Here is a 13,329-nt window from a genome sequence, read left to right on the forward strand (position 1 = left end):
GAAGGAAGGTAGGGGGTGTAGGACTAGATGAACAAGCGACCACCTTTTTACACCCTTCCTCACGAAGTGCTCTTGGGCACGAACTTGGGCTTGCCGGTGTTCCACGGTACATAGCCGTGCTTGATCATGTGTCGCACCCGCCCGCCAACCTGCGTCGCAAACAGCATGAGGAAGTAAAGCACAAGAATCGGCCAGAAGACGGGGATGTCGAGAAAGGAAAACATGGTCAGGAAGAGGCACACGAACAGCACCGTAAACATCTGCTTCCATACCACGAACTCCTGCACCTTAGGCATAAACGGGCGGTACTCGTCGCCGTCCATGTGTGTCGTTGGCAACGGCGTGCCCTCGCTCTCATCCGGGTCCGACAGCGGAGTGATTAGCAGCAGGAGCAGGTAGAGCAGGTGAATGCACAGGCCATAGGTGATTACGTAGAAGCCACCGAAGGTGACCACGCGGGCCACGTACAGGATCGCTAAAAAGGCGAAGAAGCACCATCGCAGACCACGGTGCGGCACGGACGCGTCGAGGTAGCGTTTGTAGGTGACGCGCGCCTTGCGCAAAAAGGGGTTACCGGCACTCGGCCCAAGGAGGTCGTTGGATGGCGGCATCGCGGTAGCGATAAACCCAAGGTAGCGGATTAACAATACTACAGCACACGCGAGCAGCAGAACGAATCCACTCACCACGTGAACGCACAACAGGAATCAGACGGAAAAGCGCCACGGATGCGCCCGCAGTGAAGAAGCAGCGGCGGGGGCGAGGAAAAAGCGATCCCACGCCACACACAGAGGACGCGAGCAGCGTGAGAAGACACGTGCGAGAGAGTGCAATGGGGGCGTATGTCCCTGCGTGACCCCCTCCGTGTCCGAGGCGGAGAAGAAGGTCGAAAAGGGAAGCGCTTCGCTACGTGCAGGCTTCGGTAAAGGACTCCCAACAAAAAGCTCACCGCACCAGTCTCTACCGTGTCAACACCCGCAGAAGTGGGAGAGGAGAGGTGGGGTGGTGATGATGAGGCGGTTGCGTGCGTGTATGAGGTCTTCTTCTTTCCTTCCTCTCGGGTGTGTAGTTCCCTTCTCTGTGTTCCGAAAACAGTTGTGATTCGATAGGCTCCTCTGCAAGTGAGCAAGAGACTGAGAGAGAATGATGGGGATAGGTGTAGCACGTGAGGGCCGGTGGTGGAGGCCGGCAACAAGAAACGGGGAAAAGAGCGGCGGTACACATGAACGGAGAGGAATGACGAGAACTACAAGAGCGGCACGCACCGTCAGCACATACGCGCACACACCGTCCATCTCTCTCTCTGCTCTCCCCCATAGAAGTTCCGAGATGTCGCCGTTCGTTTCGCACCATCCGACTGGCTCGATGTCTCGTCTCCGACCACTGCAGCAACAAGCATGTGTGTAGTCCTCTTCGGTGTTGTTACGCTTCTTCTGTCTGCTTACACGTTACACGAGAAAATGAACCATGCGCTACACTGCATACCTCCCCGAAAGCTGGCGGTTGTAATGTGAGGTAGGTGCGATGCCGCGAACACCTGCTGCGTACTGAAACGGTGAAAAGGATGCGCCCTCCGTTCTTTTCGTGTCTTGCTCATCTCCCACGGGCCCATCCTGCCGCACGCCTTCCGTCACTCGAGCGTCACTCGATGGACCTGCGTTGTCTGCGTATCATACTTGTGATCCCCCTTCCCCTTGCCGCTGGCGTCCAGCGCCTCGACCCACCCCGCACGCGCGTCTGCGTGGGCGTCGCAGAAGGGCAAGTACGGCTTGATATCCAGCACCGGCGTGCCGTGCAGCAAGTCGTGATCGGCTATGTGAATGTCCAGGCCATGCACGGCGACGAGGCGCACACAGGAGAGGCCAATAAAGTTGGGCCGGTGCGGGCTGCGCGTAGCAAAGACGCCGCGCCATTCCTCATCACGAGGGGGTATTATCATCGTCTTGAAGCCGGCAGCCCTATCGAACCCCTGCCGCCGCCGAAAAGAGGAGAGCGCCCACGCCGACAGCGCCTCGCCGTCACTGTCGTGGCAAGCATCGACGTGTCCATCCGCCGTCGGCGATGCTTTTTCTGTAGTAGCAGGCACAGAGTCCGGCACCGCCGACGCAGGTCCTGCGGTAGCAGACGCACTGGCTTCCCTTGCCTCGCGAAACTTGCGCACCGACTCCTGCCCCTCCCCGGAAGCCATCGGGGCGGCGAATGAGAACTGAAAGAGCACCCAGATGAACTCGAAGCCCGCCAAGTCCCGCGCGGCGTTCTCAAGCCCAGTGCGGAGGCGAATAAGCCCGGTCTGTGGCTCGAACGTCCCGGTGTTCGGCTGGCGTGGCGCTTCAATATGGGCCCGCATCAGGCTGTGCACAATGCCCACGGCGCACACCTCGTATGGCTGCAGCTTCTCCGGGCTGAGAGAGATGCGCGCGAGTCGGTTTGCCTGCAGGACGGCTTGGGTGAAGGCGTCCGCATAGAGAGTTACGTCGTGCTTGTTGCGTTGCAGACGACTCTCCAGGCAGACATCCAGCTCCTCCGTTGTGCGCAGCTTGTCAAAGAAGTACACAACCTTCCCATTGGCCGTGACCACATCTGATTGAGGCTCCGGCGGCGCTGGGGCGGCACCGCAGCTGGCGGACAGGGTGCCGCTATCCACTCCAAGCCCCAACGGCGATGAATGGCCGTGGACACTCGGCACCTCGTTTCCTGTCGGGGTCGACGACGCCGGTTTGCACTCCTTGTGCATCTTGAAAAGCCGCGCCTCTTCGCGCCTCCGCCGCTCCCGATGCTTCCGCTGCTCCTCGGCGAGATTTGCCGCGAGCACGGCCGCGGGAGGTGGTACGATCAAGCGGGCTCGTACGCGGTTTGCTGCCTCGTCGCAGTCAACAACCTCAGCCGGCCAGTACGGCAGCTTCGCAGGACGCACCCAGACCAAATCGCCGACAAGGAAGTAGTTGGCACGCACGCGGTAGCGCTTCTTTGAGACGCCATCGCGGACAACTCGCTCGGCAGCGGGAGCTGTAGCACCTGCTACGGTATCAGCCGGGGTCGCTAAGGTTGTGGGAGAGACGCTGGTTAAGGCTGTCTGTAGGGACGGCGACAACGGAGTGGTGCTCATGGTGCAACCTGAGCGCAGGTAGCACACAAGAACAGGGCCGCTTGCGGCGGGAGGAGGGGAGAGGAGCTGGCGAAGCCGGGCCGAAGCCTGTCTTTCGTCGCACACCGACGTGTATTGCTACCGCCTCAGTGTTTGCGATGGCGGACTTCGGCAAGATGAGCACTATACCGCGACAAGACCGAGAGCGTTCTGTAGACCCATCGCCAAGAGAGCGACGAAGGCGTTTAGAAGCGCGCACGAGAGCACGTGTGTGCAGCATGGGCGACGATGAGGAGAGGTGGAGGAGAGGAGGAGGGGGGAGGCGGGCGAATACGTGAGAACGCCGCAAGCGCATCGAGTAGCACGCGTAAACACAAAAGGCACGCTGGTGCGCTGCCGCCGATGGTCGCGTGCTGTTGCCGCGAAGACATGCTGCCTCAATGCCTCAGCTTCACGGGGACAAAGGGAGAAGAGTGATGTGGATAGCGGCGCAAACAGAACGGAATGCTGAGAGCGAGAGCGACAAAGTCAGAGGGTACTGTGTTAACGGGGTTGTAGCCGCGCTGAGGCCGCCTCCACATCCATACGAGAGGCAGCTCCATGCACCACCTCCACCTTATCTGCCTCGCTCCTAGCTGTGCTGCCTCTGCAGTTGGCTGCGTCGTGGACGTGTTCAACGTGCTCGCCTTATGGCGCTTGTGTGAAGACCCGAATCGAAGACGCCACCACGTCGTCCAGTGGTGCGCACCAGTACGTGTGGCTCAGTTCCGAGCCGGCCTGCTGCGAGTGTGGTGGCGACGCGGACGGTGGTTCCTCCGGCTTATCTGTTCCTCTTGCGCCGTCTGGCACGGCACCTGCACGGCTTTCGCACCTCGCCGTTCGACCGTGCAGAGAAGCCTTGCTACACGCGGCGCGCCCGCACCTGCTTCGCCGGCACTCCAGCTCCCACGCACGGCGCTCCTTCTCCGTCCTCAGCGAGCGTGCAACGTGGACCTCGTTGAACACCTTCACCTCCTTAAACGGCGCGAACTTGAGGCGCTCCGTAAAAAGCGCGATGCTGCCGGTGTTCGTAGCAAGGATTTTTGCCACGAAGCGGGTCCCACCGCAGACGGCGACGGCGTACTGCATGATCATACGGACGGCAGCCTCAGCCAACCCGCGACGCCGGAAGGCTGTGTCGGCCACCATCACCTCAACCTCGAACGTACGCGAGGGTGCCAAGGCGGAAACCGGAGTAAGCGGCGGGCTGCCGTCCGACGGTATCGCAGCAGACGTGGGGGATCGGCGGTGCTGTTGCTGTTCGCAGGAGCTCGGCCAGCCAAACGCTGCAACCCCGTCACTGGCCTCGTCGCCGCCATCGTCATCCTCTTCCAGCAAAAAGAGATTGCAATCACCGATCATGACGTACGGCTGCGCCAGCGCACGGCGCTGCACCTCCTCAGCTCTCGCACAGGCTCCTTGCGGTTGCGACACAGCTGAAGATGCGTCGCTGCTGAAGAGCTCTTTCACCTGCGAGGGAGCGTACCGCTTCAAGAGCGGAAACGCACAGCCGAATGTGCTCGTTCTCTCTCGCGGGGAATGCAACTCCGACACGGTGCGCGTGTGATCTGCGGTGGTGACGATACTGCCCGGGTACGACACAGCAGGGGCTGGGAGGCAAAAAGACGCGAGAGAGGCAATCGGCGACGACGACGCGGTCGCAAACGCCTCTTCGAGTGGCGGCACCATCCCACACAAGCGCACGAGCCCAGCATGGGTGCCTTCATCTTTTTGCCGCCGCTGCCGCTCCTCTGCACCCCTAGAAAGACGGTCCCCTCCGACGGCAGAGGCGTGGTCATGATGAGCTGTAGCCGGCGCTAGCAGGATGAACGTCATCTTGTCTGTGGATTGCAGCCACGACAACTGGTTCTCGCGCTCCTCCTCCAGGGACAAGGGCTCGCTCTCAGTGGCCGCGAGCAGCTCCGGGTCGCACATCCATTCATGGTAGCGTGGCACAAACGGCGCCAGGTACGGCACCAAGACCAGATCCTCACTGATCAGGTAGACGTGCTCGTTGATCATTGGTAACGAAACACGGTGTTCTTGAAGTAGACAGCGGGAACGCGAGAGATCAGCGGAGAGAAGGGAGGCAGAGAGTCGTAGGAGAGGCGAGCGCTCGCCTGGCTGCATGGCAACGGCTACACCACAACCGACAGAGGTGAAGCGCGTCGCCAGTTGAAACAGTCATAGAGGGGTAAAAGCGTTTCTCCCTTCTGCGTTCCTTTACGTGCCCGTCCACCACGAACAAGTCAACGCACACACGCATGCACAACCACAGCTCATCTGCATCTGCTGCACGCCACGGCTATGCCAAGCAGCAGGGCCGGCCAGCACCGCCTGGCGCCGCTCAGCCCACCGCAATGCCGCTGCGTACAGCGCAGGCTAGGCCCCGGGACCACGCTCAGCACCACCGCAGCGCAGCAAAGGCAGAAAGGCAGTAGGTGGATGCGCGCATTCGTTGAATCGTCGGCATGATCCGCAGTGAGCTGGTCCAAGCGTCATCATGACCGTTGGTGTCACCGGCACAGCGTCAGCCCACACCTGTCCGCTGGCACCAAGAGTCCACAGCCGTGCTCATGGGCAGGCTGCAGGCTACTTGGCCTGCCCACAAAGAGTGGGCGCTGGGCCCTGACACCGCGGTGAAGTGTGCCCGGCAGACACCAGGGAGGTGGGAGAACGAAAGATGTGAGGAAATAAAATACGAGAGCAAGCGCTAGAGCACGGCAAATTGGCAAGAGCAGCAGCGAAACCAGCTCAACGCGCGCTAGCCGGTGAAAAGCATCTTCCGTCAATCATACTCAGAGGAGGCGCCGGTAGGAAGACATTGGCTGGCACTCCCCTTCCTCTCCGCTCCGTCACGCCCCACCTTTTCTATCCACGACGGTACCTCGCAAACTTTCTCTCGTTTTCCTCTGCTAGTTTTGCCCATTTACCTTGCATGATTCCCTGCCCGCCTCTCCTTTCCACTCTGTTGTGTCGGCACCGACCCCACACCACATCCGCCAGCCCCGGTGAGCATATCAACGTCGATGAAGCGGACGAGAAACAGACACACAGACACACTTACACGCGCGCCGCACATGCTTGTTTTTTTTTAATTCTTCATTCCCGTCCTTTTCCCGCTTGTGCTCCGGGCCCGCCATGGGCCCGAGAACGCCCCCTCCCCACCCACACACCCACACAGACACGCACACGCACCCATATCGGAAGGAGAAGGAGCAGGAGCAGGGTGATGCGAAGCGATGAGCAAGGCATCCCCGCACGACTCAGAGCGGCCCAAAACAAAAAAAAAATCGAAGCATACCAAGCAAGTCCGGGGAGACATGCCACGCAAAGTAAATGTAACGACGCCACGCACACGAGCAACGATGCAAGACGACGAATCAAGCCCAGGCGTACAGAAAACCTCCTTGTCGTCACAGAAACCACGAAAAACGAAGACGCCAGCAGCAACAACACCCGTCCCACTCGCCGTGTTGCCTACGCACCGGCACACGCACACACACACACACACACAAGGCACACACAGAGAAAAGGAGAAGGAGGGAGGAGAGGAGAGACAGTGATATGCAGATGCGATGAAGCCGTCGAGCAAGCAAGCAGGGGGGGTGGCAAGATATATATATACACACACGCAAACCGTCGGGATGTATGAGGAGATGACTAGAATGCGGCGTGAAACGGTTCCTCTTCCCCATATACACACACACACAAAACGGCACACATTAGCCGCACAAAAACGCAACAACGGAGGCAGTGATCTGGGAGAGGGGTGTGTGTGAGGGGGGAGGGGAGGGGATGGGAAGAGGGGGACGGGCGAATAGACAGAATTGGGGATGGGGATACCCGGAGGCACAAAAACAATATGATTGGCTATCCAAGAAACACAGAGAGAAAGAGAGCAGCAGCAGCAGCAGCAGCAAGACGCACTATTCTCAGGGTCAGCATCGATTGATAAAGCAAAGAGAGGGGAGGATGGAGGGAGCGGAGATGGTGTAAGTGGGAAAACCAGGCACATACACGCATACACACAGGCACGCAGACCGCAGCGATAGGGGAGCCGTCCCACCACCCTCTCCTTCTCGGTGTGTGCGTGTGCCCATCCCGCTAATAGTGCGGTGTGAGCACGAGGCGGGAGATGGAGGCGAGGAGACGTACCACACGCAAAACGAAAACAACAAGAAGCACAGAGCACAGAGAAGAGTAGGCGCGAGGAAAATGTAAGTGAGCTGGAGAAGGAAGCGAGAGAGAAGAGGGGAGAGGAAAGGTGGGAGGGGCTACAACAAGCTAAAGCACAACTGTATGTTTGCCTTTTTTCGAAGAGAAGACACAGGAGCGCGTCACGGAGGGGTGGAGGCGGGGGATGGAAAAGAGCCGGGGCGGGATAGGGCCAGGACGACAGAAAGAGGGACATGGCAGAGGGGAGAAGAGGCATAACGGGGTGCACACACACACACATAAAGAAAAGAGCACGAAAACAATAAAAGAACGGAAAAGAAATGAGAAGCACAACCAGGGAACGAACCACACACAACACACATGCATGCACAAGACACGTACATGCTGACACACCGCACCTGTCGCAGTGCGGGAGGGAGACTACACGTCCCCCTCATCCACCTCCGCGTCATCGCTATCATCATCCATGGAAAAGCTCTGCTCAAGGCTTTCCTCCACCAAGGCGCGTATCTTCTCGTCGTAGGCGCTACGGTTCTCCGTCAGGAGCCGCGCCGCCGCCCCGTTGGCGGCAGAGAGTGGGTTTGGGTCTGACAGAAGGGACTGAATCGATATCAGCAGCGCCTCTAGGTTAAGCGATGATTGCCAACTGCTCTTCAGTGTGTCCATACAGATGTTGCCGTCAACGTATACATTGGGATGAAAGACATCCTTGGTGCGGAAGCGGACCTTCGGCGGCGAGAACGGATAGTCGTCGCCGAAGATTAGGTCCAGCTTGAAGAGGCCGCCCTCCCACGGTGTGTCGCAAGGGCCCGAGATGACGGCGTGCCAGTGGAAGAAGTCACCATCCACAGGCAGCGCGGTGATGTTGGAGCTGGTGCCCTCGGCCATGTTCTTTTGGAACGTGCGGTAATCCTGCATGAGGCGGCGCTGGGCCGTCGTGTGGTCTCTCAGCCGCTGACCGCCGCCCATCTTCTCCGCGCCGGCGCTATTGCGGCTCTGCCGAGCAGCCAGGGCCTCGGCGGAGGGCGGCTGAAACCCAGCCCGGTCCGTCGGCGTCGTCGCCTCGCCTACAGCCTGCTGGGGTTGATCCGTCACCTGCTCGTCCGTGGCGGCGGGGGGCGCCGGGGCGTGGACAGGTGGAGGCTGCGGCGCATCCTCACCGTCGCCGGTGGCAATCCGAGTCGGGAGACGAGCTGCCTGCATGGCCAGCTCGTGCAGGAAACAGGAGGAAAGACGGCGCTCACACCAATAAAGAGACGGTAAAAAAAAAAACGAAAAGGAGTTCAAAAGGAAACAATAAAATATGAGCTGAGGAGAGACACGGAAGCGCGCTCACGCGCACGCCAGTCGAGAGAGAGAGAGAGAGAGAGACGGTGATTCCGGCGGCCCCTTCACAATGGAGAGACACGCACCCCTGACACGCCGACGCTATTAGAGGAGAGATGAGGATAGACGTTGCAAGTGCAACACACGGCGTAATCTTCCCTGTGGATCCGATGCGTGTTGTGGGTTTGCGTGCTTGAGTCACGCGATAAGGTGAGAAAACACGTCGAGAGTTGGCTGTTCTTTTCGTGTGTGTGTGTGTGCATGTCGACAAGCGATGGAGTAAAAGATGCAGCACCGCATCGCCAGAAAAGGACGACATAATAACCAGACGACGGCGATGCCATACATCGTGAAGGAGTGCGGGTACGCGAACGCGTGTATGCATGCGTGTTCGGTGTAACCAGCGAGCGTGCGAGAGCATGCGTGAGAAAGCGGCGAGGAGCAGGCAATTTGGGAAGGGCAAGTGAAGGAGGAGGTGAGAATGAGTAGCGGAGTGGAGAACTCGCAAGCGCATGCACCGGCGCAGCGGCGTATTTCTCCTGCTGTGCCATCGAACGTAGAGCCCCCGGCGTAGTGGACCGGCTCTGGGAGCTGGCTTTGAGCGCCGTCCCCGGCATCCATCCACCCAGTGGAGCCAGCGTTGCTCACACACACACAGAGAAAAGTAAAGTTGGCGATTGTGTTTTGCGGTCCGATCGCAAGGCATTCATGTGCGCTCGAAGTGCAGCGACTTTCATGGAGGAAGAGGGAAGAAGGCATGAGCCACATGTGCCCTCTAGCACACATCACGCCCCACCCACGGCAGTTTGGGCAGCCATCTCACACACTAAGCATCGTGGCTCCTCCTCCTCGTTAATGGCTGTTCTTTTCCCCCGCTCTCGCTCCCGAATGCGAAAAGGAAAAACACTTTGGGGAAGGGGAGGAGGAGGGGGGGGGGGCTTATCACACAGCTCATAACAATGGAGCATGTGCGAATAGAGTCACCTGCAAGTACACAGCAAACCAAAGGTACGAGCCGCGTCTCCCACCACATGAGGTCTAGCCGCCATCATGTTACCCCACATGGCCGCAAGGCACACACACATACATCCACACAGACGCACCGACAGCTCAGGAGACGCATATTCCACGATAAGAACGTGACGGAGAGACAAAGACTGAAAAAAGGGGGGAGGGGAAGGGGAGGGAGAGAGAGAGAGCGTCAAGTGAATGCAGCCGGGGGGCGGGTAGGGAATGTGCAACCTCAGCGAAGCAAAAAAAAGCAAGCAAGCCACGCGCGGAATGCATGAAGTGTGAAAAGTGCTCGACAGACATGGTGGGAGAAAAGGGAAGCGAGCGAATGCGTCTGTCTCTTGCACGCATCCGTGGACTCGTGCACCTAAGTATGCCAGCATGCGCGTGCACGTGTGTGCGTGAGCAAGAATGTCAAGACGCCACTTTTATGGAAAGGTTGAGTTTAGGCACAGAGAGGGGCACATATACACGTGCGCATGCGCATGCACATGCATACAATCCTCTTGGCTACATGAGTGGTGCGCTTCCACGGCCGGCATGTCATCACGCACAGAACAGGAACAAAGAAATGGATCAGCGCCATATCACAGCCCTCTCGTCCTCACAAGCAACACACATAACGACAAACAAGCGCGACAACTGCACCCCTCCCCCTCCCCCGTCTCTGTGAGTGAGCGCACGCATGTGTGGCCGTGTTCCCTTCTCTTCTGCATTCTGTTTCGTCTGTCTTCCTCGTCTTCCCTCCCCCCCCCACACACACCCTCGTTTGACTGGTAATACGCACTGGTGTTGTGCAGCCTGCGACCTCTGCCCGCTCTCTTCCCCTGCTGTTTCCTTCTCTCCGTCCTGGGACGAAGTGGCGCTTCGCAGTGATCGGTGCACCACGGGGGAGGGTGGAGAGGGACAGACGAAAAACAAAGGGGCGAGAGAGAAAGTGCGCGTGTGAATGTGCGTTCATGCATAGTAGTTGAGGTTCGTCTTCTTGCGCGCCTGCACCGCGGCCACGCCCTCAACGAAGTCCTCGTGTGCCACATACGTGCGATCGTGGCGCAGGGCCAGCATGCCAGCCTCGACGCACACAGCCTTGAGCTGCGCGCCGTTCATGTCATCTGTGCATCGTGCAAGCTCCTTGAAATTCACGTCCTTGTCGAGATTCATGCGGCGCGAGTGGATCTCCAAAATGCTGGCGCGCGCCTCCTCGTCCGGCATTGGGAACTCCACCTTGCGGTCTAGGCGGCCACTGCGCAGCAGCGCCGGGTCAAGTACGTCAATGCGATTGGTAGCGGCGATCACCTTCACATCGTCGCTGCTGCCAAAGCCATCCAGCTGGGAGAGTAGCTCTAGCATGGTGCGCTGCACCTCGCGGCTGCCGTGCTTGCCCTCGTCCGAGCGCTTCGAGCCGACGGCGTCGAGCTCGTCGATGAAAATAATGGAAGGCGCTTTCTTCTTCGCAAGAGCAAACGCGTCGCGCACAATGCGGGCACCGTCGCCGATGAACATCTGCACCAGCTGCGGCCCGGCAAGGCGCAGGATACATGCGTCCGTCGCTGCCGCACAGGCACGCGCCAGCATCGTCTTTCCCGTACCGGGCGACCCGTACAGCAGTACCCCCTTTGGGGGCTGGATGCCAATCTTCTCGAACTGCTCCTTGTGCGTGATGGGCATCACGACAGCTTCAATCAGCTCGTTGATTTGCTTATCCAGTCCACCGACATCTGTGTACTTCTCCTTCGGCTTTTCGTCGATCTCCATCGCCTTGACACGGCTGTCGTAGTCCGGCGGCAGCGTGTCGAGCACTAGGAATGTGTCCTTGTTCACGCCTACAAGATCCTCCGGCGACAGCCGCTCCGCGTCAACGAGGCCGGCGACCGGCAGGAACACGGTGTACCGATTCGTCGTCTTTACCACGGCGCTTTTCTGCTTCCGCTCCGGCTTCTTGCGGCCGACGGCCAGCTCCTCTGCCTCGTCCTCGTCGTCGCTCAAGTCAAGCACTTCGGCAATGCTCGCGACGAGGTAAGGCAGGCGGTTGTTCTCCTTGACACGCTTTTTGCCCATCTCCACGTCCCGCTTGAGGGAGATCAACTCCTGCTTCGAGCGGTTCTCGAAGCTACGGAGTGTCTGCGTCTCCTGGTGCAGGTTGCGCGCGCGTGTGCGCAGCTGGTCGTTCGTGAGGGTGTCAAGCTCATTCAGCTCCGCCTCGGTGATGTTCTGCAGCTTGCGCTTGTCGGCGGCCTCTTCCTGCGCTTGCGCGTAGGCGCGCGCCTCCGCTACCTCCTTCGCGGACGGCATGACTTGTTCCTAAACGACAGAAATGCCGTGTAACGAGGCAAGTTGCTCGTGCAGCCGTGCACACACACACACACTCTTTTCCTCACGCGAATCTCGGACAAGTCCGTCGAGGGACTCGAGTCGTCTTCCGTGCTCACGTGTGCGAGGAGAGCGTGAGCAGATTGGGAACACAGAATGGGCCGAGAACCCAACACACTCGTCAGCGCAAACAAAAATGCGCAGCGCGGCAAGTAGCAGTGTGTGTATATAGGCGCCGCCGTGATGATACCTGCAAGGGGGAGGGGGAGGGGGGAGCCGATGCGTCGTCGAAATGAATAGATACAATGAGCGGAGTGTGTGGGGTGCACGTACTTGCTCCTTTTCCTTCTCTGCTTGCTCTGCGCTTGTCCTTCCCGTTTTCGAAAGAAAAATAAATCACAGCGAAGCGGGCCCGTTGTGCGCAGCGGCTGTGGTGGTGGTGCGTGGTGCGTGGTGCGTGTTGGTTGCTGTTGATTGCTGGTGGTGGTGTGCGTTTCAGGTAGGGGGACGGAGGGGAAGGAGAGCGAAACGTCGAGCGGCAACGCGTGGCGCCCAAAGACCCACACCGGAGGGAGAGGGGGGGAGTGTGAGCGAGGATTCGGGAAAGGAGAGGCCACCGCAGCCGCAGCAGCGAAGGCGCGCGAGTATGTCGGCAGATGTGAAGCGTGAAGGGAAGCAGGGAAAGGGGGAGCGGAGAGGAGACACGGCGCATTGTTTAGACAGCGTAAAGCAGACGGGTGAGAGAGAAAGAGCGAGAGGGGCACCCAATGCACGCAGCGCTTGCGGTCGCGGTGTTTGCAGCCGCTTCCTGGAAAACGAAAGGTGTTCGCCGAGGCACGAAACGCTGCACTGCGTGCTTTGATTGGCGGACCCTCGTGCGGTCGGCATACTCGGACATCTGCCCCGGATGGCCACCGACATAACCGACACATCGGAAGGCATGAAAAGCGCCATTAGAGACGACGGTGAAACGGTTTTGAAACGCCCGTAATCAGAAACGCAACGAACGACGCAACGCGAAAAGTGCGAGGGAGAAATGTGGCACGGCCACCACCACCGCACCCCGCCCCACCTTACAAAGCCCTGTGAAGAAGAACGCCGGAGGAGGAGGGGGGGAGATGGGCACACTGCACAGAGAAGAGGTGGTGCAGGAAAGAGAAGGGAACTCGGGTAAGAGGTGGTGTAAGCGCGCTCTGCCTCTATCCCCTCCTTTCCCGGACACGCATGGAGCGGCCGCCCATTTTTTCCTTGCCGTTTTCGTCGTCTCTTCGCCTGCGCATGCCGCTGTGCATCGCACCAGCAGAGTGCACGCATGCGTACACATACAGACAAAGAAAAGGGGAATGGTGAGGTGAAAAGATGACGGTGCTTCGTCTGCG

The 13,329-nt window shown here is 59.2% G+C and overlaps 5 protein-coding genes across 5 annotated transcripts; all 5 read right to left on the reverse strand.

Annotated features, from left to right (window-relative positions):
- Window positions 1-59: 59 nt before the first annotated feature.
- LDBPK_220450 (rer1 family-like protein) lies at window positions 60-611 on the reverse strand (the record flags this gene model as incomplete). The annotated part of the gene is made up of 1 exon (XM_003860747.1): window positions 60-611. One exon carries the CDS (start codon window positions 609-611, stop codon window positions 60-62), a length of 552 nt encoding a protein of 183 aa, XP_003860795.1.
- A 1,019-nt stretch (window positions 612-1,630) lies between these two features.
- On the reverse strand, window positions 1,631-3,106 carry LDBPK_220460 (hypothetical protein, conserved; the record flags this gene model as incomplete). The annotated part of the gene is made up of 1 exon (XM_003860748.1): window positions 1,631-3,106. One exon carries the CDS (start codon window positions 3,104-3,106, stop codon window positions 1,631-1,633), a length of 1,476 nt encoding a protein of 491 aa, XP_003860796.1.
- Window positions 3,107-3,772: 666 nt separating this feature from the next.
- LDBPK_220470 (hypothetical protein, conserved) lies at window positions 3,773-5,254 on the reverse strand (the record flags this gene model as incomplete). Its single annotated transcript, XM_003860749.1, has 1 exon — window positions 3,773-5,254. One exon carries the CDS (start codon window positions 5,252-5,254, stop codon window positions 3,773-3,775), a length of 1,482 nt encoding a protein of 493 aa, XP_003860797.1.
- Window positions 5,255-7,723: 2,469 nt separating this feature from the next.
- LDBPK_220480 (ubiquitin-conjugating enzyme-like protein) lies at window positions 7,724-8,506 on the reverse strand (the record flags this gene model as incomplete). The annotated part of the gene is made up of 1 exon (XM_003860750.1): window positions 7,724-8,506. The coding sequence occupies one exon, from the start codon at window positions 8,504-8,506 to the stop codon at window positions 7,724-7,726; it is 783 nt and encodes a 260-aa protein (XP_003860798.1).
- A 2,091-nt stretch (window positions 8,507-10,597) lies between these two features.
- On the reverse strand, window positions 10,598-11,932 carry LDBPK_220490 (proteasome regulatory ATPase subunit 5, putative; the record flags this gene model as incomplete). The annotated part of the gene is made up of 1 exon (XM_003860751.1): window positions 10,598-11,932. The coding sequence occupies one exon, from the start codon at window positions 11,930-11,932 to the stop codon at window positions 10,598-10,600; it is 1,335 nt and encodes a 444-aa protein (XP_003860799.1).
- Between the last annotated feature and the right edge of the window lie 1,397 nt (window positions 11,933-13,329).

The sequence above is a fragment of the Leishmania donovani genome, chromosome 22, assembly GCF_000227135.1.
Source record: "Leishmania donovani BPK282A1 complete genome, chromosome 22".
NCBI lineage: Eukaryota > Euglenozoa > Kinetoplastea > Trypanosomatida > Trypanosomatidae > Leishmania > Leishmania donovani.